A 27,189-nucleotide genomic window follows, 5' to 3' on the forward strand; every position below is an offset into this window, starting at 1 on the left:
CTATTCAACTCAAAATATTGTGTACTACTACTGTACTATTTCTATTCAACTCAAAATATTGTGTACTACTATCCATTCTCATTTTTTTCTTCATCAATTCACTAGAATCGTGTCAACTGCATCTGGATCATATAGAGCATGTGAGGATTGTGTTTCAAGCTCTAGTAAGCTGACTAATACCATCTAAACGAGAATGACGAAAATATTTTTCTTCACATTATAGTTCTAGTTGACATTCAGAAACAATTGGTCACGATTCGTATCGATGAAAATGTTCCTGAAGTTTATAGTCATTGTGGAAATTTCTTTATTGGTTAAGTGTGTGCGATTTGATTTGAGTGCAAATAACAAATATTACGAAATACCCACATACAATATTTACGGCAGTGAAGATATATATAATGGAAATCGACAAGATGTTTACAAAGGCCATTACGGATCATCAAGAATACCACCTTCAGTTGAACAAATTGCTTCTTCTAGTTTTGAGGAATCGTCTCACCATGATAGAATTGATTTTCATTATCCACACGTTGAGTTTTTGACGAAAGATGAAACTACCCCCGACTTTGGCGAATTCCAGTCATCATCGGTTAATCAATTTCACTTCACACCAAGTCCACAAATTATCGAAGACGACGCATTTTATAAAAAAAGCACAAGAAGACCAAGGTTAAAAGTTCATAACGTGAATTCATCCGAATACTCATATGAACCTGTTAAATTATCCCACATCCAGAAAGTATTCAAGCCAACTGTAGAAAATGAAAATACAAAGTACGAGGAGATCTATACAGAAGCCCTAAACACGCCAGAAAAAAACAGTACCAAAGAACGGATAAACGTACTGCTGAAGAAGTATTTATCAAAACTTTACTCACAGAAATTCAATAATTCATACAAAAATGAATGGGAAGCAACTGTTATTCCCCAGTCAGTTTCGGAAAACGAGAAAGAATTATCTCCTAAAACAAAGTATTATGACAGCAGTTTATGGAGTTTGAAAAATGAAAAGATTCAAAAAATAAACAAACTTTTCAGTTTATTCACAATAGTACAATTCAACAATTCTCAGTGTAATGCTACCAGTTCTGCAGGATCGTATCTAGGAATCTGTTATACAACATACGAGTGCAGTAATTTGGGAGGAACAGCAGTAGGAAATTGTGCTAGTGGATATGGAGTTTGCTGTGTTTGTAAGTTGTGATATTTTATAATATTTATATTTCTCGTTCTTTTCATTTTCAAACATATCATATCTCACATAAAATTCAAATGTCTTGATGTACATAATTCCATTTTGAATTTTAAATATTAAAATTGAAAATGAACTATTGAATGGAAAGAAGGGTGATGAAATCTTTCCTTACGAAGACGACATCTATGGGATCACTTTTGTCAATTTTGGCGGATTAAAGCAAGGTTTTTTTTGTTCACTTGTTCACATGAATATTAGTTATTTATTATACAAGGAAAGAAAGTATTAGATTTTAGTTCGAGGTTGGCTCGAGCCGAGAGCTAAAATCTAATATTTTTCCCGTTTCTAATACACAATTTTTTCTGTGACGGGAAAAACGACGATTTAATATTGAAAAAACATATTTATACAATATGTTGAAGTCAGAAAATTATCGATGTGAAATTTGAATTTGCAAACAGGTAGGCTGTTGTACTTATAGCGTTGCTAGGAAACCAATCAATAGAAAATGAAATATCTGTCAATTCAATTCTGTGATTTTATTTGAAAATTACGAAGTAATTTTGAAAAATGTCTAATCCCGAATTTTCTCTGACTCCACCGGAGTTAGTACAAGCAGCGAAAGTAGCGTCACAAAAATTATTGCCACCTAAATCGCGGAAAATTCATGAAACCGCGTTTTCAAGATTCATGGAATGGAAGATGAAAAAGACATGCAGTTCTTTCTCGGAGACGGTGTTACTGGCTTATTTTTCGGAACTGGCCTAACAACAAAAGCCATCAACAGTGTAGTCGAATTATTCAATGATAAAAAGTATCATGTTACAATCCAATAATAATGTAGACATTTCAAAATATTTCGAACTAATTACATTTCTGAAACAAAATGGAAAAGGTTACACGCCCAAGAAAGCTGCGATATTTACGAGTACACATACCTATTAGTGACTCTTTAAATAATGCTCCCGATGAAGTGTATTTAATGGCCAAGGTTGTTGTATTTGGGATTGCATCAGGAGCTTGTCGAATTTGTGAAATCAGCCAGGTAACATTAGATGATATTGAAGATTCAGAAACGTTTTCAATTGTGAAACTCAAGCAAACAAAGAATGATGTAAACAGGAGATTCGTAGTTACTGAAGAATATATTAAATTTTACCGAATGTACATAGCCCTTCGTCCAGCACCAGCAAAGGATCGCCGCCTGTTTTATGCATATCGCAATGGAAAATGTATCAATCAGGTTGTGAGTAGCAATCAGCAGAAAAAAATATAATTTCAACACAAGACAATTCGACTGTTGTACCGAATAGTTCAAGGAAAATTCCATTCATGCAATGTATATTTAATAATTGTACTCTTGATATAAAGGAAATGTAACTTTTGTATAAGAAAATATTCTAAAATTAAATTTTTACATTTACATATATATATATATATATATATATATATATATATATATATATATAGAGAGAGAGAGATTTTATCGAGTGTGCATGATATAAATCAAAAATTATACAATTTTTGGACACAACACTTATATATATATATATATGTAATTCAATCCCAATATATATATATATATATATATATATATATATATATATATATATATATATATATATATATATATATATATATATATATATATATATATATATTGGGATTGAATTACAAAGAAGTGATATCAACAATTTTTACTCTCTGGTTAAGACGGAAACTGCTCCCCCACCCAGAGAGAGGAGTACAAAATACTGAAACATTAAATTGCTCGGAAATTAAAGAGTCAACGTTATAAGAACTGTTTTATCAAAGGAAACATATTGATTGGACGGTCTAGTCTATTCACAAAGAGAACTTTTCGAACTACAAGCTACAGAAACAGAAGAAGACTTCAATATAGAAAAAAAAAGGAGAAAGTGCTCCATGCACCCCAACGTACTTAAATAGAGATCATAATTCAGAGCACCACATTCCTGCCAAACAATCCCCAATTATCAAGGGAAAAAACAAGACATCACTCCGAAATCATCCTATATAAGAGCAAAAAAAAGAAAGGCAAGTAGAAAACCATCCTAGAAAACTTCTTTCAACCAGTTCATTGCAAAAAAAGACAGAACTGACTAAATTCTTATATTTCTAATGTCAAGCTATATGTCCTAAATGTATACCTTCTCCATTTTATCGTTCTGATATATTTTTTATAGAAACTTTTTTTCAACTCTAGTCAAAAAAAGGAAAAAAAATATAAATTTACAGACCATGTATTCAATTATTAGAGATTACCATTACATTCCTATCGATACTGTTGAATTTGAGAATATTTCTGAAATATGTTTCAATGTAATACAACAAAATATTCGAAGCATCGCAAAAAAATTTGATGAATTCACAACTATGCTCAACGAAAGTAAAATAAATTTTGATTGTATCGTATTGAGTGAAACATTCCAGGTACAGGATCCAAATTTCTTGTCACTGGATGAATATGACTTACTATACAGTGCATAAAAAACAAAAATGATAGAGTAATAATATTTATTTTGAGCCAATATAATTATACAAGCAGAATAATAAGCAAAGAGGACAGTAAATGCATAGAATTAGAAATAACATCATGTAGCAAAACTAATATAATGATCAATGGCATCTATAAATCCCCATCTGGGAGGAGCTCCGAAATTTTCAGTTCAGTTCAGTGTTGTTCAGTTCCGAAAAATAAGCCAGTAACACCGTCTCCGAGAAAAAACTGTATGTCTTTTTTATCTTCCATTCCATGAATCTTGAAAACGCGGTTTCATGAATTTTCCGCGATTTAGCTGGCAATAATTTCTGTGACGCTACTTTCGCTGTTTCTACTAACTCCGGTGAAGTCAGAGAAAACTCGGGATTAGACATTTTTCAAAATTACTACTGACCACTAAGTTCGCAATTTTTAAATAAAATCACAGAATTGAATTGACAGATATTTTATTTTCTATTGATTGGTTTCCTAGCAACGCTATAAGTACAACAGCCTTCCTGTTTGAAAATTCAAATTTCACATCGATAATTTTCTGACTTTAACATATTGTAATAATATGTTTTTTCAATATTAAATCGTCGTTTTTCCCGTCACAGAAAAACATTGTGTATTATACACGGGAAAAATATTAGATTTTAGCTCTCGGCTTTTTGTCCCCCTCCGCTTCGCGTCGGGAGACATGTGTGTTTCAATAACATATGCAGGAATAACTCTGCACTGACACCTATCGGATATAATCCAACGCCCTTTGTTGTATTAGCTAGGGAAATAGTTGTTTTCTGATAGGTGTCAGTCCATTAACATACAGTGTAGGAAGTTGAGACTGGCCTGAACGAATTGTTCCTTTAGATCAGGTGTTACCAACCGGTTGTACGCGGGAACGTTTCAAGTGGTACACGTGAGTGATGTGAGCAACATGCTGTTAATAGCAAACATGACTCAGCTCACGAAATACGAAATACCCATAACCCAGTGAACGACCTGACATCTTTGTTTTTCTATTACATTGGAATTTATAATTCCTAGGTAATAAAACAATAAAATACTTTAGGAATTTTACCTAGGAATCCCCAGATTGTACAATTGGTAAACAAAGGGTGTTTCATTTTTTACCTGTGGGTCTTTAAAAATATTTTCTTTTACTTTCACTTGGCATTACAGGTTCGTTGTGAGTGTTGTAATTATTAATTGCTCATGTAATTAATTAACAGATAACATCCAACATCAGATGGGGATATAGAATAGAAAATAATGTGTTACATGTTCAAATAATTTTTGTTTGCTTGTTGTTTCAACCATCTCGGTAGAATTGATTGTTGAAGTATAAATGAAATTCAAATTATTTGAAAATTCTGTAGAACTAGTAGTGTAAAACTATTTGAAAAAAGTGACAGTTTTGTCAATGTCATGTGTAGTTTAATTTTTTGAATATCCTATATTCTGTTATCTCTATTAAATCAATAGAGATGCTAGTTCGTCTAAAATAAGATTCCTAATAGATTTAGTAGAGTCTAAATGAAACAAATATACAACTAAAACTATTAGACTGCCTGACTGCCTGAGGTGATTGAAGTAAATTTGTCGAGTCAGACACCTTTACCATTATTTTTTCAATAATAAAAAAACAAAAATTATTTGCCTTATGGTATTCTCATGTACCCTAAGTGGAGAGTGCTAAATATCAGTTCAATTGACCGTTATTTAGCCAACATTTTTCTCAAAGGAACATAACCGAAATGCGACTTTTCCCAACAAAAGGGTTAGTAGAATATATCAAACGACTATATGCACTTTTCACGTCTATCATAGAACAGATGCTAGATCTATCGGTCGCTCTTCAGATAATTCCCAATGGCTACTATACCACAATAAACTTACACTATACTCTTGGTATACAGTAAACAGGTTATCAGCAGAACTTTAAGTCAACTTTTCCGTAACTTTGTCCGGCTTTCGCAATCGCTAAAACGCAATTTGCTCAATACGGTCGGAAATCGGAACTCTTCAAATTTTCTCAAACTAATTGCCAGATGTTTTCGGGTTTATTAGCCGTGATCTGCAGGTTTTTATACCTGACGTTTCGTCTGCTACTGTGGCAGACACTATTAATGGCGATACGGCAACGGTCGAAGTGACCTAACTTGCTGCGATGCGCAAACTGAAAATGGTCCTGGTGAAGAAATCTCTGTGTTATGAAGTATCGGTATCCATGTCTTGTTGATGTTTGAGTTATCTTTCTTACGTTTGAAATTATTTTTATGTCTATGTATTTCTATGGTCTTTTGATGCCCTCTGAGAGAGCGTGTTCTACCACTGCCGATTTATCTGTTTGGCCATAGCAGCAACTTCTTTTATGCCCAGTCAAGAGCATTTTGACGATTCCTTCGGGGTTCCGATGAAGAGCGAACCACAACTACATGGTATTTGATATACTCCTAGGGTACTCAATTGCTGGGGTATTTAGCTGACCTCAGACTATTTTCCATCATTCTTGTGGTTTTGAAAATGACCCTAACTCCATGTTTTTCGAGGATCCGTTATAGCGCTCATTTAGGGCAGACAAGTTATTCCATTGGCCGTCTGCTCCAGTGTTACGGTGGAATGTTTCTGTATGGGTCGTAAGACTCGGCCTCAATATATCCGTTACCCAGAAACGCATCGGCCGTGAAAGCCAGTGTCAAACCTTTTTTTCAAACTTGTTTTAAAATCCGCAACTGAAGTGCACAGTATCCTCTCCGCATACGACTGACTTTACCATCATTGTCTATTCAGTTATTGTCAACATGCGCTACCTAGTAACAGTACCCTGGGTCTCTCTCCTCTAGGAATCAGGTGACAGCGTATGCAATAACTCTTTTCAGGTTGGTGTGGAGTTTACTGAGCTCTGCAAACTGTCTATTCAGAGGTTCTTTCGCTCGAGTTAATCAACGGGGGCTGAACCCAAAAATTACACTCTGGTTATATACAAGGGTAGTGAGACCCATGAGAACATACGTTGTAGTGACTTGGTGAATAAGAACAAGGCGATCAGGTACGGCTAGGCTATTAGGCTGCATACAAAGGTTGGCGTGCCTAAGTGTCGCAGAAGCCATGAGAACGACCCCAACTGCAGCACTTGAGGTCCTACTCGGACTTCCACCATCGCACATCTACATACAAAGAGAAGCTCGACTGATGACACACAGGCTAATGCAGGGGCAAACCCCAACCAGCCAGTCACTTGCTGCAGAATACTTGAAACTGTACAATAAACTGAAGGCAGATCCAATACTAGGAATGCCCGTGGATAACACAGTTTCGCAGTACAACTTTCAATAAGATTTCAAAATCATCATACCAAGTAGAGAGGAATGGCAAAACATCCCATCGGAAGAAACTTGGTATACAGATGGCCCAAAGACCCAAAGAGGAGTGGGAGCCGGTATATACGGAAGCAGAGCAAAGACGAGAATCGCACTCAGCCTCAGTTTCAGACAGAAGTAGCGGCCATCTAAGCCTGTGTAGGGGAAATAAACAGGCAGAAGGTCACAAATGAAACCATTGCAATTTTCTCCGACAGCCAGGCGGCAATTACGGCGCTCAGCCCATTTCAAGTTTTCTCAAGACTAGTGGGAAACTGTCTGAGCGCACTCAAGGAGCCAAGTACCCAAAATAGGGTCACTCTAGCTTAGATACCCGGACATGAGGGTCACAAGGGCAATGAGGAGGCCGATGTTCTAGCCCGGTGATCGAAACATGTGTCGAAACACCATCAAAACACCAAACTGTTATTTTAACAACTCGACACGTGTCGAAACACCATTGAAACACCAAACTGTTATTTTAACAACTCGACACGTGTCGAAATACATGTCGAGTTGTTGAAATAACGGTTTTGTGTTCGAATGAAGTTTCAGTAATATTCATTGCTATACCTAAGATCCCAAACAATGCATCACAAGTACTAAGTAATTTGGACTAATCGTTTAAAAGTTATCACGATAATATTAACTTGACGCAGGCCAGTAGCCATTATGCGTCGCGTCTACTGTAAGACGACGGGGGACGATGCGCGGGGGTAGAGGCGGTCTAAGAAATGAAGCGCTATCGCCGAGAACGCGACCCGAACGCGGCCAGACGCGTGAGGGCAGAAATCGTTGACGGTTGTGTTAGTTTTGTGAATTTCTTTATAGGTAACATAGTTAGATTCTCGAATCTATTCATTACTTAGTGCAGTTGGCATATTTTTTGAGTTACTGTATCTTTAAAGTGAAAATATGAATTATTAGCTGTCGCCCGCTCTTATATTAACGTACAGTCGAAGCTACTGAACCTAGAATCTTGAAATCTACAGATAGGATATTTGTATAGCATAAATAATAAGCATTAAGAAAGATAATAAGGAATTTTCACCCCTAAAGGGGAAACATAGGGGTCCACAGATTGTATGAATTTCGTCAGTTTTGAAGTTGGAAACCTGACGATTTGGGGTAATAAAAAATATGGTAACTATTTTTTTGAAATGATCTGTCACGAAACACAAACACAAACCAAATTCTACGTTGGCGAAGCCGCGGGTAACAACTAGTTATTACCAATAAAATTTTCATTACGATCAAGCGATGCAGTTTCATGTGGAACATCTTGTATTTCAAAGCCGGTTATTGTTTTTAATCTTGAGATATTTGTTCAACTGTAGATTTAAGATATTTATTTTATTTGATGGTTTCATTGCAGAATAAAATTTGGAGATTAACGATTGTCTACCTCTGTTTCAGTCAGAGGAACATGTGGGGGTTTTGTTTCTCAAAATTGCAGCTACTTTGAAAGTCCGAACTATCCCGACTACTATCCTCCTGGAGGTGGCGTTATTATTCCAACGACCTTGCCGCCCCCAACTTCCAGTCAATCGCCTACTCCAGATCCAAGATTTCCCCTGAATTCATACAAAATGGAAAGCAGACAAAGTGACTCTTCCTTATTATGTACGTTCAGTGTATACAAAATTAATGGAAAGGTTTCGAAGATGAAAATCGATTTTCTCGATTTGGAGGTGAGATTATCGTATAGTGGACTGTTCAAAAAATAAGGTGAATGTTCAAATTTCGCGAGCTACGTACATTCGATTAGCGATTTTACTTTTCATTTATTTTTTTATCTCTCGCTCATGGTTTAAGTTGTTTAGCATGTTTTGTTTTTATATTTTTTCCTTATATCTAGCTGATAGTTATAGTACATAAGCGTGAATTTGTTTTAATTATTTAGTAAAAATAGGCAATGCCGTAAATAAATAAATAAATAAATGAATAAATAATATTGAGAAAGTGAAGAAAGCTGTAGTGCAGAATCGTCGAATCAATTGTCGAAGATGTCGGCATATCAGTTGGCTCAAGCTATGCATTTTTTCTCAAATTTTGTGCAGAAAGCGTGTGGCAGCGAAGTTATTGACCAAAAAAAACCGTCGCTATAGCATTGCTCAGGAATTGTTGAATGACGTCAACAGCGATCTGAATTTGCTCGAAAGGTTCATAACTGGTGACGAATCACGGGTATATGAATAACTTTTTTCGAGATCAATTGCCCTAACACCTGACTGATATTTTTGCACTCGACGCGCGTTTCGCCAACAAAATTAGCATCCTCAGGAGAAGAAAATTGATACCTAGTCTAGTCTGGTTAGTCCTTATATAATAAAATTTGTTACCTGAGGTTGTATACCTGAAGTCCAATATGGAATTTTTCGGTAATTAACTACCTGCAAGTTCTTAGTAATTATTCTCTTCCTAACAGAAGATTAAAAAGCGGGCTAAACGGGATGGGTCCCTTATCGCCATTCATGCTGTTTTTACATTTTGCTATTTCTAGACTCTCACATGTATCGAGTAGCCTGGTGTCATGCACATGCTTAATCAGTTTCAGATTGTTTTCACCAATTCTGTGGTCCTTTTCTAGAGCATGTTGGGCGACACTGGATTTTTCTATCCTTCCGTATTTCATGTGTGCACAATCTTGACAACTGATTCCGTAAATCCCCGACATTTCTGTGTTTTCTAGTCTATCTTTTGGATTACCAAGAAGCTGTTGCAATTTATGAGAAGTTTTATATGCAACTTTCATATTTACTTTATCGAATATCTGTTGAAGCCCTCTCGTGTATTGGAGTTCATATGGGATTACTATAAACTTATTATTACTCTCCTCTTTTGAAAAATCGAAGATTTACGAAGTGCTTCCCTAAACTTGCATTTTCTAATTATCTTGTCAACTATATCTGGGTTAAAACCGTTTGCTTCAGCTACATACCGAATCACTCTCTTTTCATTGTCGTATTTATCTTTCTTTGAAGGAAAAGTTATCAACCTGTGTACCAGAAATTGCAGTGCCGCCATTTTGTGTTGTGTACAATGATTCGAGTCATTGAGAATGTATCTGAAAGTGCCCGTGTCTTTCCTGTAAATGTCAAATTCTATTTCGTTCTGTTCGTTCCTTATGACCAATACATCTAAAAACGGCAACTTTCGTTCTTTTTCTACTTCATATGTGAATTTTATACTTTTACACCTGTTGTTTAGTGCTGAAAGGACATTCTCGATTCTGGTTATCCTTGTATCCACTACAGCGAATATGTCATCAACATACCTGATCCAGACCCTAGGAAAGTAACTGAGTTCTTTCCCAGCTTCCGTCTCAAACCTACCCATGAATAGGTTCGCTATAAATGGAGACAATGGGTTACCCATAGCCGTTCCTTCACGCTGTTCATAATATGAGCCATTATATTGAAAACAATTTTGATCCATGCATAGCTTGGTGAGTTGAATGTATTCTTCAACAGCTTCATATCGATATCAATACGATATCAATAATTCGCCTTCTCCTAATTTAATATCTTTTATTTTCTCTATGAATTCTTGTGAGTTTTTAACACTCGCATCGGTTGGGCCGATCGGGAGATTTTCAAATTCTTTTGTCAACCATTTAGCGATATTATACGAAGGCGAATTAATTGCTGAGACTATCGGTCGCATCGATTTTCCAGGTTTGTGTATTTTTGGTAAACAATATATCTTTGGTACTGTGGGATTTGAAAGTTGTAGCCTCCTGTTTAAAACCGGTGTGATCAGTGTCTTGTATTTCTTCAATGTGGCTTTTACGTTAGCGGTCATCTTGGATAATGGATTTCGTGGTAATTTCTGATATGGACCATTTTCAATTAAGCTGTCGACTCTCTCAAAATAATTTTCTTTATTACCTTTGCCTGCTTTTAAATAAAAACAGTCCTTTTTCTTTCAATCTTTTGATAATTTTCTGCTCTTTTCTCGATGAAATGTGTGGCTCTTTGCCACACATTTATTAGTATCGTTCGATGTGAGTTCCTTATTTCACCAGGAGGCTTAGACAACGGAGAGATAACGCGCAACCCCTGGCCCCAACATCGCCTGAGGAAGTGAAGGACATCCTGAGACGTCTTGCCACTCGGAAAGCACCAGGCCCAGACAATATAACAAATCGAGCACTGAAAGTGCTCCATAACCAACATCATAAATGCTATACTCAGATTGCAATACTTCCCGTACCCGTTCAAAGAGGCAACGGTAATCCACATACCGAAGCCCAAGAAGAACCACTTGTTTCCAGCGAACCACCGGCCCGTTAGTTTACTGCCATCCGTGGCGGAGCGTGTTATCCTGAAGAGACTGGAAGAACAAACTAGAGAGTTAGGGATCCTTCCCGACGAACAATTCGGTTTTAGATCAAAACAGTCAACAGAGCTACAAGTCCTGAGGGTAGTGGACTTTGCGACAAAAGGCTTCAACCTCGGCAAAGGATACAACCGGAGCTATTTTCTTAGACGTCTCCAAGGCTTTTGACAGAGTTTGGCATGACGGGCTACTGGCCAAGATGAGCGATTTTGGATATTCAAAACCAATGGTGATGTTAATTCAGTCTTTTCTAGCTGACAGGCGATGCCGCTGCAAAGTAGGAGACGAATTATCAACGGTTCGACTACTGGAGGCAGGAGTCCCGCAAGGTGCAGTCCTTTCGCCACACCTCTACTCCGTATACACGGCAGACGTGCCCAAGCCAGAGAACAACTTTAACAAGTTGGCGCTCTACGCGGACGACACGGCCCTGCTGGCGAGATCTACGAGTCAAGCACACGTTACGAGATACCTTCAACACCAGGTAGACAGATTGGAGGAGTGGGCTAACCTGTGGAAGATCAGTATCAACCCTGACAAGAGTCAGGCGATACTGTTCACTCGCAGGTTCAAACAACCGGAAGGCAACGTCACCTTCAACGGACAAGAGATTCCGTGGACAAACAAAGCGTCATACCTTGGGGTCATCCTAGACAGGAAACTAACATTCCAGGCCCACGTACAGCAGAGAATAGGAATGGCCAGACAGGCCAGACGACGCCTGGCGCCGATCATAGGAAGAAGTAGTAACATGGCATTGAAAGTCAAGTTACCAATGATCAGAACGATTCTAATGCCAATTATACTATATGCATGCACTGCCTGAGGCCAGTGTGCGCAGACATACAGGAAGAAGATCCAATCGTTTATGAATGCGAGCGTAAGGGCCGCTGTAAACGCACCTTATTATATACCCAGTAGATTCATATACAGATACTTAGACCTGGACACGTAATATGTGGACGTGTATATGAGAGAACATGCAGAAAGCACGTTCGATAGAATCAGATCGCACTCAAATCCAGCGTTCCGCGATCTACACGATGCGTTAAATATGGATGACCCCAGATTCCGAGAAACGGACAAACATCAAAGGCCAACTGAACAGAATAACAGACCGCCCCCGTTAGTCGCCGTCAGGCGACTTAGGTAAGTATAACACTAACCAGATACACTCTCTTCCAGGTAGGTTCAGCGAAGATCACTTCGACCGCGATCGCGACTATAAAATTTTTTTCTTGGTGCACTGAGAAACGCTCGATGCATTAACACAAAGCCGCCGGTTAGTTTTTGGGGGCCCCAATGCTTCAATTCAGTTAGGAATAGTCAGATAAAACAACGATTCGATAAGAAAGTAAAAGCACCTAAAGGCTGACTTTCGACCAAAAGAGGTCAGATGTCAATCTTGCTGAAGTGCCCATCAGCAAGGTGAGAACCGCTCGGAAAGCGGTTCTCACCTTGCGGTGGATGGAGTGGGGTAGTAGGTTTTCCTCGCTAAATAGCTGGAGGGAGAAGCTTCTACTTCAGGGCACTCAACCCGGGAGGGGGCATGGGGGGACTAGGTATCAATTTTCTTCTCCTGAGGATGCTAACTTTGTTGGCGAAACGCGCGTCGAGTGCAGAAATATCAGTTTGATGTTAGGGCAATTGATCTCGAAAAAAGTTATTCAACTTTCACACCAAAGGTTTCAATCTCATCGTTATTCACGGGTATATGGTTATAACATTGGAATCAAAGTCCAATCGTTCCAATGGAAGAGCCCAGGAGAGCCAAGACCAAAAAAATACGCCAAGTTCAATCAAATTTCAAGGTTTTGCTCATTGTTTTCTTTGATCACCGAGGCGTAGTGCATTCGGAGTTTTTGCTATATGTTCATACGACCAATAAGTAGTATTATCTTGAAGTTATGCAAAGCTTCCGAAAAGCAATACCTACTGAGAAAACGTTCGGTATTGTGGAAAAACAATTCCTGGTATTTGCATCACGATAATGCACCTGCTCACTCGTCATTGCTTGTTCGTGATTTTTGGCCAAAAACAATATCGTAATCATGTCACAGTCACCGTATTCACCAGATTTGGCCTCTTGCGACTTTTTCATGTTCTCAAGATTGAAGAAACTGGCGTTTTTTGCGGCGATTGAGGCGTTAAAAACCGAATCGCTAAGAGACTTGAAGGAGATATCAAAAACTGCCTATCAGAACTGCTTCATGAAATGGAAAAACGCTAGCACAAGTGTATTATATCAAAGAGGGGAAAAAGTAGAAATTGATGGATACACAAATTTTTTTGAGAAAAATTGAAATTCAACTTATTTTTTGAACAGACAGCGAAGGTGTGGTAATAATAATCATCATTATTGGTAGAGACGGTATATTGTACGGCGAAATTAATATTTTCAAATCTATAACTATCAGATACTGAATATTTTACTCTTATAATATGGTTGTTAATAGGTAAGGAACAGAGAAAAAACTCAATGAATATACAAATGAACTTCATAGAATAACTTCTCTCTTAACAATATATCGAGAAGTGAGTGAAAAAGAGCGGAAAAATCAGTTCAGGAATTCATTACTGAAAGGGTGTTGATTAGATAATAAAAATTCAAGTGAAAAGCCATAGGCGTAACATTCTTGACAACAGTTTCATGAGTATTACTTATAAAATAAAGTTTATATTGAATGAATTTTGTATTGTGAGCTGAACACTAACCAGCTGAGTAGGCTCAATGAGTTCTTTGAGTCGATAAGACAAAAAAAGTTGAGTAAGAAGATAAATTAGAAAAAACAGAAGAAGAACCGGAGAAATGAAGAAATATATAAAATAGATGATGCAAGAAAGGGACCAAAAAGACAATGAGCAAGTTTCATTATATTAGTAAGAGTACCTTTTGAATAAAACTATCCAATGTTAATTTGAAGATGGTTGACAATGTTATGTGGTATATTTTATCAGTTCGGACTTCCATTGTCTAATATAAAATAAATTGTCTACTTAAAATAAAATGTTATTTCTTTGTAATTTCAGTTTTTATGTTCAAATGAAATTGTTATTTTCGGTTCATCTGTTTAATATTTTTTCAGGAAATTCAAATCAATTTATATTATATTAGACAATGGAAGTCCGAACTGATGAAATATCCAATGTTAACTTATTTTCGATAAAAATGTTTTACACAATTTAAAGTGGAATTGAAGAATTGCAAAAAGGTAGAAGGAAAAATACAGCATGTTGAATTAGAAATACAATTGAAGAATCCAAGAGATTGAGAATGAACTTTCTAAGGTTGAAGAAGAAAATAACAAATCAAAAGAATTTATGAATCTGAAAATACACATTGCCAAGACTAAATATTGAAATAGGTCTTTCTTTTTAATGTACGATTTTTAGCACGGGTTGGACGATAGGAAGTGAAAGTCGATCGTTCGGACTCTGGTCTAGAATGTGGGAGGCATGAAATCTATGAACAGTGTCAAAATTCCCATTCCGAACAATCCATTACTAACCCTTTTTATATGAATCACTGTTAAAATTTGCGAACACTTTCACGAGATAATTTCCTGCAAATTTCTACCCGAAATCGTATTGCGAAAGTGTATTGCACTTCTGGTTTTGGGCAAAGTGCTTGTTTTGGATTCTAAATGGATTCTGTAGTTTATTTATGACTAAGTGACAATCCCCGGTGTGCAAGTCAAATATTTTGTAGGAACAATTTTGCTACCTTGGAGTACATTATTGCAATTTTCATAAGGATCTCAATTTTTTGAAATGAAATGCAGCCCATGGTACCCACAAATAATGAAGCTTCAAAATCATTTAGGTGATTTTTGAGTTTATGTATAACAAATAGAAAATAGTTATTTTTTCTTTTTACTGTTCAGAACTATCAACGGTATTGAAATTTTTTTTCATAAGGAATTTGCCTGTATAATAAATGAACTGATCATGTGAAAAAAAATGTTTGTATTTCATCAGTGACTTTAACTATTTACTTGTTTTCATATATTAATAAGAACTTTTTAACTATTAGAATGGTATCTGCTTTCAAACAATGACAGACTGAAAATATATCTCTTCCATTTTTAATTATTAAAATATTTGAACTATGTATTTTTGCTAATTGAAGTTCAGTTTCACTCTAATCGTGAATTATTTCTAGCTGACCGGACCTACCAATGGAACTTGTATCAATGAAAGACTGGTAATTTCAGGACAAAATATGAATGATATAATTCCCACAATTTGTGGCTATAATACAGGACAGTCCAGTGAGTATCGGTGGAAATAATGCTATTTCATATTTGAATGTATACATCTTTTGCCTGCAGTAATAGTAATCATGAAATTAATTCATATTATTGGACATTATTGCATAAGTGATTTTTAGGACATGGACGTAGTGAGTGCGCTAATCTCAAGAGTTTCATATAGCATTGTAACGTCATCTGTAATAGGTTTTAACGAACAAATTAGTCTGAAGATATTTGAAAGAAATATTTTGGAAGTTGCCTCCGAAATATCGAATATGCTTTCTGACTATCAGGACTGGCTGTCGTGTTGAGCGAAACTAGGCTTTTGGTTCTCCAAAATCGGAAGTATGCTGTTTCTTTTAAATGAGTTTCAATAGCTTGTTCAGTCTGAACAATTCATTTTTTTACAAAATTTTCATATATTTTGACTTTTCATTTTCCAACATTTCGTTTTTGGTGTGACCTAATATTTGTTGAAAAGAGCGAGCAGTTTCGTAGGATAGCTATTCACGTGCAACTTTTGAAAAATGGGATCTAATTCGTTAGTATATCGTGGTTCAATTTGTGAGCTTGCAGTCAATAGCTGGACTGTTACAAAGAAAACTCTTTGATATATGTCAAGCTTTCGGTATATTTCACACCTTCGTCAGGACAACTACAATGATAAGATTATATATCTTGTAAAAAAAATATTGATATGGGGAACTTACTAACGTGAGAATAAAATATAAAATGATTCAAAAACAGATAGAAAAAAACATGAAATGATGACAGTTGATCAAAATTTGACTGACAGTGTCAAATGGGAAAATTCTGAATAATACTCGATTCCTAGATCTTTTATTTTTTTTATTATATTTCAGTAGGTATGTGTAAATTTCGCTGAGACTTCCAATATCAGTTCTTTTATTCATTGAATGTTATTCGTGATTGATATGTATCATTTCCAAAAATATTCTTTTAGTTGTATTGATTTCTATATCTAAAATATGTGGGTTTTCATAATTCATGTTATAATATATATATATATACAGTGTCACACATAAAGTCACACTTTACCGATTTCGAGCAATAACTGCTTGGAAAAAATGTCAAATTTGACAGGGAAGAAAAATCACTTGATCGGTCATATGCATGTAATTTGGCATCATTTTTAAAGCACAACCTAATGGAGATATCAAAAGTTGCTTGAAGAGATGAACAAAAAAAATCCCATTCGATGCGGACTTTTGTGTGACACTGTATATATATATATATATATATATATATATATATATATATATATATATATATATATATATATATATATATATATATATATATATATATATATATATATATATATATATATATATATATATATATATATATGTGAATCCAGAAAGGTTAATGCAGTCAAACTGCTGGAAAATAATTCCATGAAAATCAAAAAATAAATAGATAAGTACTCTTTGATCATTCCCATATTACTTTCAATTTAAGAGCCACCGGTATACAGCTGTTTCAGCCTATTGGGCATCGTCAGTACTTTCTTGGTTTTTCCTCATTTTGTCTTCAATCGAGGACCGCCTGCCCGGTACTGACGATGCCCAATAGGCTGAAACAGCTGTATACCGGTGGCTCTCAAATTGAAATCAATATGGGAATGATCAAAGAGTACTCATCTATTTATTTTATATATATATATATATATATATATATATATATATATATATATATATATATATATATATATATATATATATATATGGTGAGCTGTTTTCTCGGGTTTCGCTCCGTGTTCTGTGTATTTTCTCCCCATAAGGATTATTTTCACAACGTTTCGGCAAAGTCTCATTTGCCATCTTCTGGTGATGTCTGGTTTTTTCAACTAGACTGATTAATTCGAACTCTGTGTCTCAATTTATAGGGATGGATGTTTCCCTTTACCTGCGTTGCTGCCACTACTACAGGCCACTACTACAGGCGTTGTGAAAATAATCCTTATGGGGAGAAAATACACAGAACACGGACATATATATATATATATATATATATATATATATATATATATATATATATATATACATATATATATATATATATATATATATATATATATATATATATATATATATATATATATATATACATATATATATATATATATATATATATATATATATATATATATATATATATATATATATACATATATATATATATATATATATATATATATATATATATATATATATATATATATATATATATATACATATATATATGTCAGTGTTGCAATTCTGACATCTATTTTGACACGGATAACCTTATCAGCCTTTAAATTGAAATTTCAGTCTCAATATTTCTAAATAATTTTACTTGCGCCAAATAATTGTATTTTATAGGCAAATTTTTGATACTTCTGGTTACATTATTATAATTTTCCTAGATACGCTGAATTTATGAAAAAATTACCCATATTACCTACCCGCTGATAAGTAGATTTTGTGTTTATCCATTATAACTTTCCCATTTATGATATTTGTTTAGATTAGATGAGTATGAATAACGTAAAGGAATATTTGAAAAAATATAAAAATGGAATTAGAAAAGTGAGTACAGAAACATTCTAATGGCTTAGAAATATGTCTTCTAAAAACACTTACATAAGAATCATTGTCAGAGTTGCGGAAGGGTATGAAAATGTCAAATTGGCCTAAACCAAATGCGACTTCACATATGGTCAGGTTTCTACTGAATTACGAAAATACAAATATTGTAAATCGGGAAGAATTTCTCTACACTTCGATTTTCGCTCCAAAGTTATTGACTGAAACTGTAATCAACTAACATTTTATAATTATTGCAAAATTTGCAAAATATATGTCAAACTGAATTGAAAGGGGTTTATTTTTTGGAAAGAAAGGTTTTGGCTTTCTACTTTTCCATCTTTATACAAAAATTCCATAATGAATGTTTGTGCAAAGGTATTTTTTCCAGTTTTTATCTGAAAGTGTTTATGTGAAAAGTTCATTTAGAAATTGATTGATTTCTTCCTTCCCTTGAAAAGATGGCGAGGTAGAGAACCAAAGCGTTAGGGAAAGGAAGGTTTTGGCCTTCTATTTCTTCATCTTTATACAAAAATCAATAAATTGATTGCTTTCTTCTGTTCTTCGGAAAATTAACACATTTTTTTGTATAAAGATAGAGAAGAAGAAAGCCAAAATATTTTTTTCCCAAAAATTATTCTCTCCTTAAAATAAATATACCCCTTTCAATCTGACCAAAACCTCTGTTTCACAGAAAATATGTTAAACTTATCAGAAAAATATAAAAGACAAGTTAAAGATTTGGAAAACATATTAATTGAAAAATTAATATGTTTATTGCAATGCTGTTCTCTTCTTGGATATTTTCAATATAGTCTATTTCGGAACAATAAATATTCTAAAAGTATACAACAGAATATTTAATCCACAAACCAATATTTTTCGAGTGATGATCCATCTTGTTCTGTTTCCTACAAATTTTTCATGAACTGTCAAAACTTGGTTGGTGAAAAAACAAAGTAGCTTTCTTGTATTCACGAATCACTTGAAATTTCTGATGTTCCATCATAGATAATGCTGAATTTCTTCATTTTTGTCGACATGTGGATAGTACCGTTAGTCCTCCTCTTTCCTAGTATTTGTAGGCATGAGATAATATGTAACTGTGGGAAGTTATCTTCGTCATGTGCCTCATGTCATCAATATATCAATGTTATATTTTTAAAGATATCCTAGGTGTCACGAGTGAATCGTTTAGACGGAGTCTCACTTTCTTAGTTGGTGATTCAGTCTTTGAATCACTGGGACTCAGGATAAGGCTTTCGTTATTTTTGGAAGCCCATCGACCACGATTACCTCTATATTCTGCTAGATACATTTGTATATACTGATTCATCTAATTACTAATTAGGCACCACCAGGATACGACCAACAACACAAATGAGGTGTTGAAGGTTTTATGTTGGTGACAGCAGACACTATACTCATAAAATTGTATAGTTGATCTAACTCCTATCTTTTTGTGCTAACAACACCAACCCTTCTATAATGAGCTAGTTTCAACCAATAAGATAGAAACATTTGCTCACTCAGGACCATTTTTTCTTCTTGGATGAGTTTGATGTGGAGGATTGAGCTTTTTTGAATTCACATATACATCTTCGAATTTCCATTTGTTATTCTTATTCAACTAGTTCTAAGGTCCTACATGTCAGAGGCGAGAAATATATAGGTTAGGTTAGGTCTAAAGTGAGTGGGTCTACTCGACTCTCCACCGCATCCCGCAAGGATTTATGGTGGCTCACACCTATTCACACTCGACCGAATAAACCCAGCTTCTTAACGAAGCCGATTAGTTTGTATGGTGAGTGGTCTTTCAGGTCAGATGGTAAGAGTACGGCTCTGCCGAACTCTAAAAACCTGATTTGGTCCTCAGCTGGGCAGGCACAAAGTATGTGCTCTGCCGTTCCATCATTTTCCAAACAGAGGCGACACACACTGTCTTCCGACAGTCCGAGTGTCTGCATATGAAGATTCAAATGACAGTGACCTGTAAGAAGGCCTGTTAGACATCGTAGTTCATCCCTACTTTAGTCCAACAACAGTTTGGTATCAAGTTTCGAAGGGTGAATGAACGCCTTGGAGTGAGCCAATTCTGGAAGATTCTGCCAGAAGTCCTTAAATCTTCTTGCTATTCAGGTGTTCAATGTTTGTTTGGCAAAGCCTAAAGCCATGTCAATGACAGGTTCTGGTCCGATGAAGCTGCTTGCAGCACCCTCCTTCATAAGGGAGTCAGCAGCCTTATTGCCTTCCAGGCCAGTATGGCCAGGAATCCAGACCAGAGACAATCTGTTAAGTCTTCCTATCGAGGAGAGTCGTTTTTGGCAATTTGCCACTAATTTAGACGTTGCTCGGTAGGAGCCAAAAGCTTCCAACGCCGCTTGACTGTCCGAGAATATTTGTATTGACTTGTGTATGACGTTGGAGTCTTCCAATCTCTCCGCACACAATTCAATAGCGTAAATTTCCGCTTGAAATACAGTCGCATAGGTTTCTAGGCAAGTTGATGTCTCTGTCCTGGGTCTGCGACTGAAAACACCAGAAGCGGAAGGTGTTTTTGATCCATCTGTGAACCAACAACTATCAGCTCTTAATATTTTTTTCTCCCCGAGGATCCAGTCCTCTCTGCTCGGGAACAGTACTTTATAAGGCAGTTCGTAGTTGACAGTTGGAGGCATAAAGTCAGAGGTCATTTCCAGAATGCTGTGACTTCCAGTGTCAACCAACAGTCTGTTGCACTCTGCATTGGATTGATTTACGCAATTGGCAATGTGTACAAGTCTGTATGCAGTCGTTCTAGCCTCTCTCTCCGGAAAATGTGCAGAGGGGGCAGTTCTAGTAGGATCTCTGTGGCCGCTGACGATGGCACCATTGATGGCCAGACAAGCTGCCTCTGTAAGCTAGAGAGCTTTGCATGGACCGTTTTCTATAAGGCCTTCGGCCCCCAGGCAATTGCACCATAAGTGAGCATTGGTCTGACAATCATCACATAAATTCAATGGATTTGTTTGGGACCTAAACCTCAAGTTTAACCACAAATCCTTCGGCATGTCCATAAAGACAATCTGACTTCGTGTAAAACTTTTTCCAAGTGAGCGTTCCAGGTGACTTTTTCATCAAGGACAATGTCAAGACATTTCACCTGCGTTCCAAATGGAATGACCTCACCATTGAGGGAAAGTGGCGTTAGATCGTCCAATTTTCTCTTCCTTGTGAAGGGAATTATCATAGTTTTACTGGGGTTGACAGACATCTGCTCCCTCAGGCACTAATTGTGAACAACGTCCATCGTGCTTTGGAGGATATTACAAGCTATCTTTCCCGACGTGGACCTTGCGAAGATGAAAAGGTCATCTGCATAAGCTTGCAGATCTACTTTTTTTCTGTCGAGGGCATCAAGTAGACTATTCATCAGGAGCGATCAAATGCTCCTTCAATATTGAGAAATACAGCCACCGTAATCTCCTTGTTGTCAAGGGATTGGGAGATTTTCTCTAAAAGATTGTTTGATGCTAAATCTGTCGACTTGCCGGTTTGATAAGCATACTGGTGGTTATTCAAGGGGAATTGCATGTAATTCCACCCTTCTGATGTGTCCGTCCAGTATCCTCTCAAGTCCTCAGTAGCTTCCTTGTATTTACGCCTCACTTGCAATTTCTGGTGTTTCATCTTAAATAATGCCGAATTCTTTCATTTTTGTCGACATGCGGAAAGTACCGTTAGCCTTCCTCTTTCCTAGTATTTGTAGGCATAAAAGAATATGTATCTGAGGGAAGTTACCTTCTGTGCTATGACCACGGTTTGAATTCTCCCATCTTTCAAGCATTCTGCCTTCAAGGTAATAATTGAATTGAAAATTTGGTATCCAGGGACTTTCATGTGCCTCATGTCATCAAGATATCAATGTTATATATTAAAAGAAATCCTAGGTATCACGAGTGAATCGTTTAGACGTAGTCTCACTTTCGCAGCTGCTGAATTGGTCTTTGAATCACTGGGACTCAGGAAGCTCATTGACCACGATTTCCTCTATGTACTGCTAAATACTTTGTATATACTGATTCATCTAATAACTAATTAGGTATCACCATGATACTATCACCAACACAAATGAGGTGTTAAATGTTTTATGTTGGTGACAGCAGATCTATCTCCTATCTTTTTATGCTAGCAACACCAACCCTTCTACAATGAGCTAGTTTCAAGCAATGAGATGGAAACATCTGCTTTCTGCTACTCGTAATCTTGTTAAGTTGATCTGACTCCTATCTTTTCGTGCTAGCAATACCAACCCTGCTACAATGAGCTAGTTTCAAGCAATGAGATGGAAACATCTGCTGACTCGGGCCCATTTTTTTTCATCTTGGTTCAGTTTGACGTGGAGGGTGAGCTTCTTTGAATTCACATATACATCTTCGAATTTTCATTTGTCATTCTTATTCACCTAGTTCTGAGGTCCTACATGTCAGAGGCGAGAAATATATAAGATGCCTTCAGCAGAAAAATTTAATGCGTTACTGATAGTGTTTATCTAATTTCAAATCGCAGTCAAGAAATAACTTATCACATTATTAGCTGTAATCAAATCCAATTAATATAATTAAAATCTGATGTCTATTGGGTTTTTGATATTTTTAGTTTACGTAGACGTTTCGACGATGTCAGGACCTCTTCAGTTGATGGTTCTATCGAATGTTTCTTATAGAAAAAGATTTCGATTTCGTATTTGCCAGTATGCAGATTCATGTTTGGAGCCTACCAGTAATTGTTTACAATATTATACTGGAGTTACAGGAACGATTTCTTCTTTCAACTACGATCAAGTTTCAATGTTCAATAGAAGTGTTCCTGTATATTTTGTAAGTGAAATTAGTTTTATATTTATACTTGATGATAATGTTTCACAATGGGGATTTTTTTATTAATACTGAAGTTCAATTACTTGTGACATTTTCTCTGTTATTTGAAAACAATAGTTATACTTTTGCAGAATAATTTGAACTACGCCATTTGCATAAGACGAGAAGCAGGTTTCTGTTCGATCACTTATACAAATGTCAGGAATGGAGTAGAATATCCATTTGAACTCCGTAACGTAGGTAATGGTGAGTTATCAAAAAAATGAGTAGAAGTTCATGAAATTTTGACTATTAACAAATATTAAGTATGAGTATTGTAACCCCATTTCAGTATGCACGAAAATTATTCCGTATGATCATATTTTTTAATTTCTTCATGAATATATAGTTTTTGCTAAATTTTACCATAAAAAAATGTTTGCTCTCCAAAATATAGTGAGCGTTATTTTTGAATCACATTGAAATGTAGGTCAATTGAAGTTTCGAATTTTAGATGGTGTTTCAACTTTACCAAGAGGAATCGCTGGTGTAGATACCATTGATTGTCCAGATGATTATATTGTGGTCGCAGGAACGAGATTATGTGGTTACAAATTCAATGATGGATCGAATTCAAATTTTACAGTTAATGCACCGGTTACAGGTGAGATTTGTGATTACATCTGAAAATATTATTTGATCTAACTGTTCGAATTTGATAAAACCAACCTTAGTGACAATTCGTTGAACTGATACGAGTATTTATATTTATATTTATATATTTTTCTATAGTCGAGTATTTGGAGACTTTAGTTCCAAAATTCAATTGAATTTTCTGCTTTATTTATTGCAGAATATTGACAGTTCATACTGTAACAGAGATGAATTTTGTGTGCGTTCCGGGTAATAGTGAATTAATCTCAGGATGCCAAAATTCTTTGTACAGTCGATAATGACTCCCAAAACTAGAAATTACGCATTTCAAATTCCACATTCATTTGACTCAAGGAAAAAATCACTCACCTAACACCTGGATGAAAAATTATCTTTGCAGTGATCAACAAATTATATTTTAATATTTTTTTTATCGAAAAAACACAAGCACTACAGGAAAATCCTTAAGGCGCTCCCAGAGCGGTGCCTGTACGAAAGTAGCGATTCACATTGGATTTGAATCGTGTAGTCCACATAAACGCAGTTTTCCAGATGAATGAGTTCTTGAACAGTGGAGTTCGAGGGGTACTGTCCGTCTCGTATTTCTGAAATATACCGCTCTTGGTGGAACCAAATGTGCCAAGTTAATTGAACACTTTCCGTGAAAGTATCTCTGGGAGAGAGACAAATCTCTACGTGATTTTGCGTCTCCAATCAGGCGATGGATGAAATCCGGCAACTTCAGGATATGTTTGGGGGTAGAGCTCCATACATGAGAACAATATTCCAAAGAAGGCCTGATCTGAGCTTTATTAAACATCAAAAATTGCTGGGGTGTATACAGCTTTCTAGGTCGGAACAGTGTTCCAAGTTTTTGAAAAGCAGCCTTTGCAATTCCAGCGACATGATTGTGCCAAGACTTATCGAAGCAGAAAGCGGGATTGTCTGACCTGATCCGGTTCGGCGACATTTATCTTCTTGGACAAAACCGATGCCTCTGTATTTGTGGCATTGAATTGAATCTGGGTACTTTCGCCCCAATTCGAAATCACTTCTACATCCCCATTAAGATATGCAACTTCTTGCTGCCCGTGAAGATGTACATCCGTAGCCAATGTCTTGGAATCCAAATGGAATGACGAGACAAGTGTGCTGTCGTCAGCAAAGCAATAAATTGGATCCGTTGATGTACAATAAAAAAAAGGTTGGACACAATATGGATCCCTGGGAAACACTAGCGCTGATGGTAAAAGTATTTGAGAGATATCCATCTACGGCCACTTGTAGGAAATGTTCTTTCAGGAAGCTGGAGAGCCATACACAAAAATGATCCGATAAGCTATAACATCGAAGTTTGGCTAGCAAACCCTCATGCCACACACGGTCAAATGCCTTAGACATATTAAGCGCAACTGTTGACCTTTGTTTCCGAGAACCATATTGATTATCGCTCAAGATGTTGAAGCTTTCCAAATATTGAAGGTTATGGTGGTTTTCGGCTTTTTCCATGATTTTGGATATCACTGATAGCAAAGCGACTGGTCTATAGTTGTTTGAAAGCAATCTTCCAACAAGAAGGAAAACCCCCTTACTTGAAAGACAGGTTGAAAAGTCTGCAAAATACTGGTGCGAGTTCATTGGCGCACTTTTCAAGTACGATGACTGGCACTTCATCAAGACCAGACGCACTTCATCAAGACCAGCTGTTCCAAAATTCGCCCGACTAGGCGTTGTCGACAAGTAATTTCAGGCATTGTGGATTCTAGTGTGGAAATAGTGGGTGGTGCCTTTCCCAAAAAATGGACTGTGGAGTGGGACGCAAATTGTTCAGCTAGTAGATTTGCTTTTTCTATGGCTGTCGTTGCAATTGATTAATCCGCTTTTGTTATTGGCAGAATTGTGGATTTTGTAAAGTTATGACTAACAGCTTTAGCTACCGACCAGGAGGATCTAGACTCGTCGGGATTGGCAAGCAGTTTATCCCTAATTCTCTAATTGTGGAGAGTTCATGGAAGGTAGGGACTAACGGGACTTTTACTCAAACACGTTCAAAAAACAAACTTACTCTATTTCACAAATCGTCAAGCTTTCGTCCCTGAATAGTTTGAGTTTGACAAGTCAAAATTAAATATTGAAAAAACTTCACATAATTGGCGCATTCATGTTAATAATGTTATTCTCATATATCTTTCAGATATCAATGGGCTAATGTTGTGAAATTTTTTCAATATTCAATTTTAAATTGTAAAAATCAGACTACTTCGTTCTGACGAAGTCTCACGTGTTTGAAGGAAAGTCCGTCCCGTTGATCCCGTTATATATATATATATATATATATATATATATATATATATATATATATATATATATATATATATAAATACATATGAAATCGAGAAAGGTTAATGCAGTCAAGCTGCTGGAAAATAATTCCATGATAATAAAAAAATGAATATATAAGCACCATTCTGATCATTCCCATATGTTCCACTTATGTCCTCGCTTGCGTTTATGCAGTTATTTCTATTAAGTACTTTTGTTGGTTTTTCACATTTTGTCTTCAATCGAGGACCGCCTGCCCGGTACTGACGATGCCCAACAGGCTAAAACAGCTGTCTACCAGTAGCTGTAAAATTGAAATTAATATGGGAATGATCAGAATGGTGCTTATATATTTATACACACACACACACACACACACACAAATATATATATACATATATATATATATATATATATATATATATATATATATATATATATATATATATATATATATATATATATATATATATATATATATATATTTCAATATTAAATTCTTCAAGAAGGATTTGAAGCTTTATATCTTCTATTAATTATCTGCGAGCGCTTTCGACAGTTGGTAGTACTGTCATATTCTGTAGAATTTAATATTGAAATACTCAAAATAAAGGAAAATTTGAAGTATTTTATTTTACAGATACTAACGCAGGTCCAATTGTCATACCAGTCAGGACCAACTCCGCTGTAACTGGTTTGGGTTTCAAGTTATTTTACACCCAAAATCGTTGTATTACATGATAACATTGACATGGAGCGTCATGAAACATTGTTATATTTATTCAGAGAAGAATTTATTTATGATAATATTAACAATTATGTAATTAAACTATTGGAAATATGATCTTGTTCGTCCTTCATTTGTTTGCCAGATATAAATAAATGTTTCGATTAAATAAAATGGTCACTTGTAATATATCGTTGAAGAGATAATTTCATATTCTATTTTTAGCTTTAATATCTCAGTGAATACTCATTCAATTCAATTGAAATAAGCGACATTGAATCACTGCACTTTTTTTGTTGTTGTTTTTTTGTTTGTTTGGGATACTCAGACGGTTCAATCCGTCTGAAATGACCTTCCCGATACTGATGATGAGCAAATACTCCGAAACCGGTCTGTCGGT

The 27,189-nt window shown here is 35.8% G+C and overlaps 1 protein-coding gene across 4 annotated transcripts; it reads left to right on the forward strand.

Moving 5' to 3' along the window:
* On the forward strand, window positions 1–26,906 carry LOC111518179 (uncharacterized). Of its 4 annotated transcripts, none has more exons than XM_074185748.1 (7): window positions 1–1,196; window positions 8,480–8,754; window positions 15,567–15,675; window positions 22,887–23,107; window positions 23,239–23,347; window positions 23,601–23,750; window positions 26,703–26,906. In XM_074185748.1, exons 1-7 carry the CDS (start codon window positions 266–268, stop codon window positions 26,801–26,803), a joined length of 1,896 nt encoding a protein of 631 aa, XP_074041849.1. In that variant the 5' UTR covers window positions 1–265; the 3' UTR covers window positions 26,804–26,906. The 4 variants fall into 4 exon arrangements, with proteins under 4 accessions (XP_074041849.1, XP_074041848.1, XP_074041851.1 ...); XM_074185747.1 differs by having other exon boundaries at window positions 5–1,196; window positions 23,239–23,353; XM_074185750.1 differs by lacking the exon at window positions 1–1,196 and adding an exon at window positions 6,409–6,554 and having other exon boundaries at window positions 23,239–23,353.
* Window positions 26,907–27,189: the final 283 nt, after the last annotated feature.

This window comes from Leptinotarsa decemlineata, unplaced genomic scaffold, assembly GCF_025532065.1.
Source record: "Leptinotarsa decemlineata unplaced genomic scaffold, Ldec_3_MD MMD2_tig00078346_RagTag_RagTag, whole genome shotgun sequence".
In the NCBI taxonomy this organism is placed as follows: domain Eukaryota; kingdom Metazoa; phylum Arthropoda; class Insecta; order Coleoptera; family Chrysomelidae; genus Leptinotarsa; species Leptinotarsa decemlineata.

Coding starts and splice junctions, on each gene's coding strand:
- LOC111518179 (XM_074185747.1), top strand. CDS start 266: ATGAAAATGTTCCTGAAGTTTATAGTCATTGTGGAAATTTCTTTATTG. Junction 1,197..8,479: donor ATATGGAGTTTGCTGTGTTT/GTAAGTTGTGAT, acceptor CCTCTGTTTCAG/TCAGAGGAACATGTGGGGGT. Junction 8,755..15,566: donor TCGATTTTCTCGATTTGGAG/GTGAGATTATCG, acceptor AATTATTTCTAG/CTGACCGGACCTACCAATGG.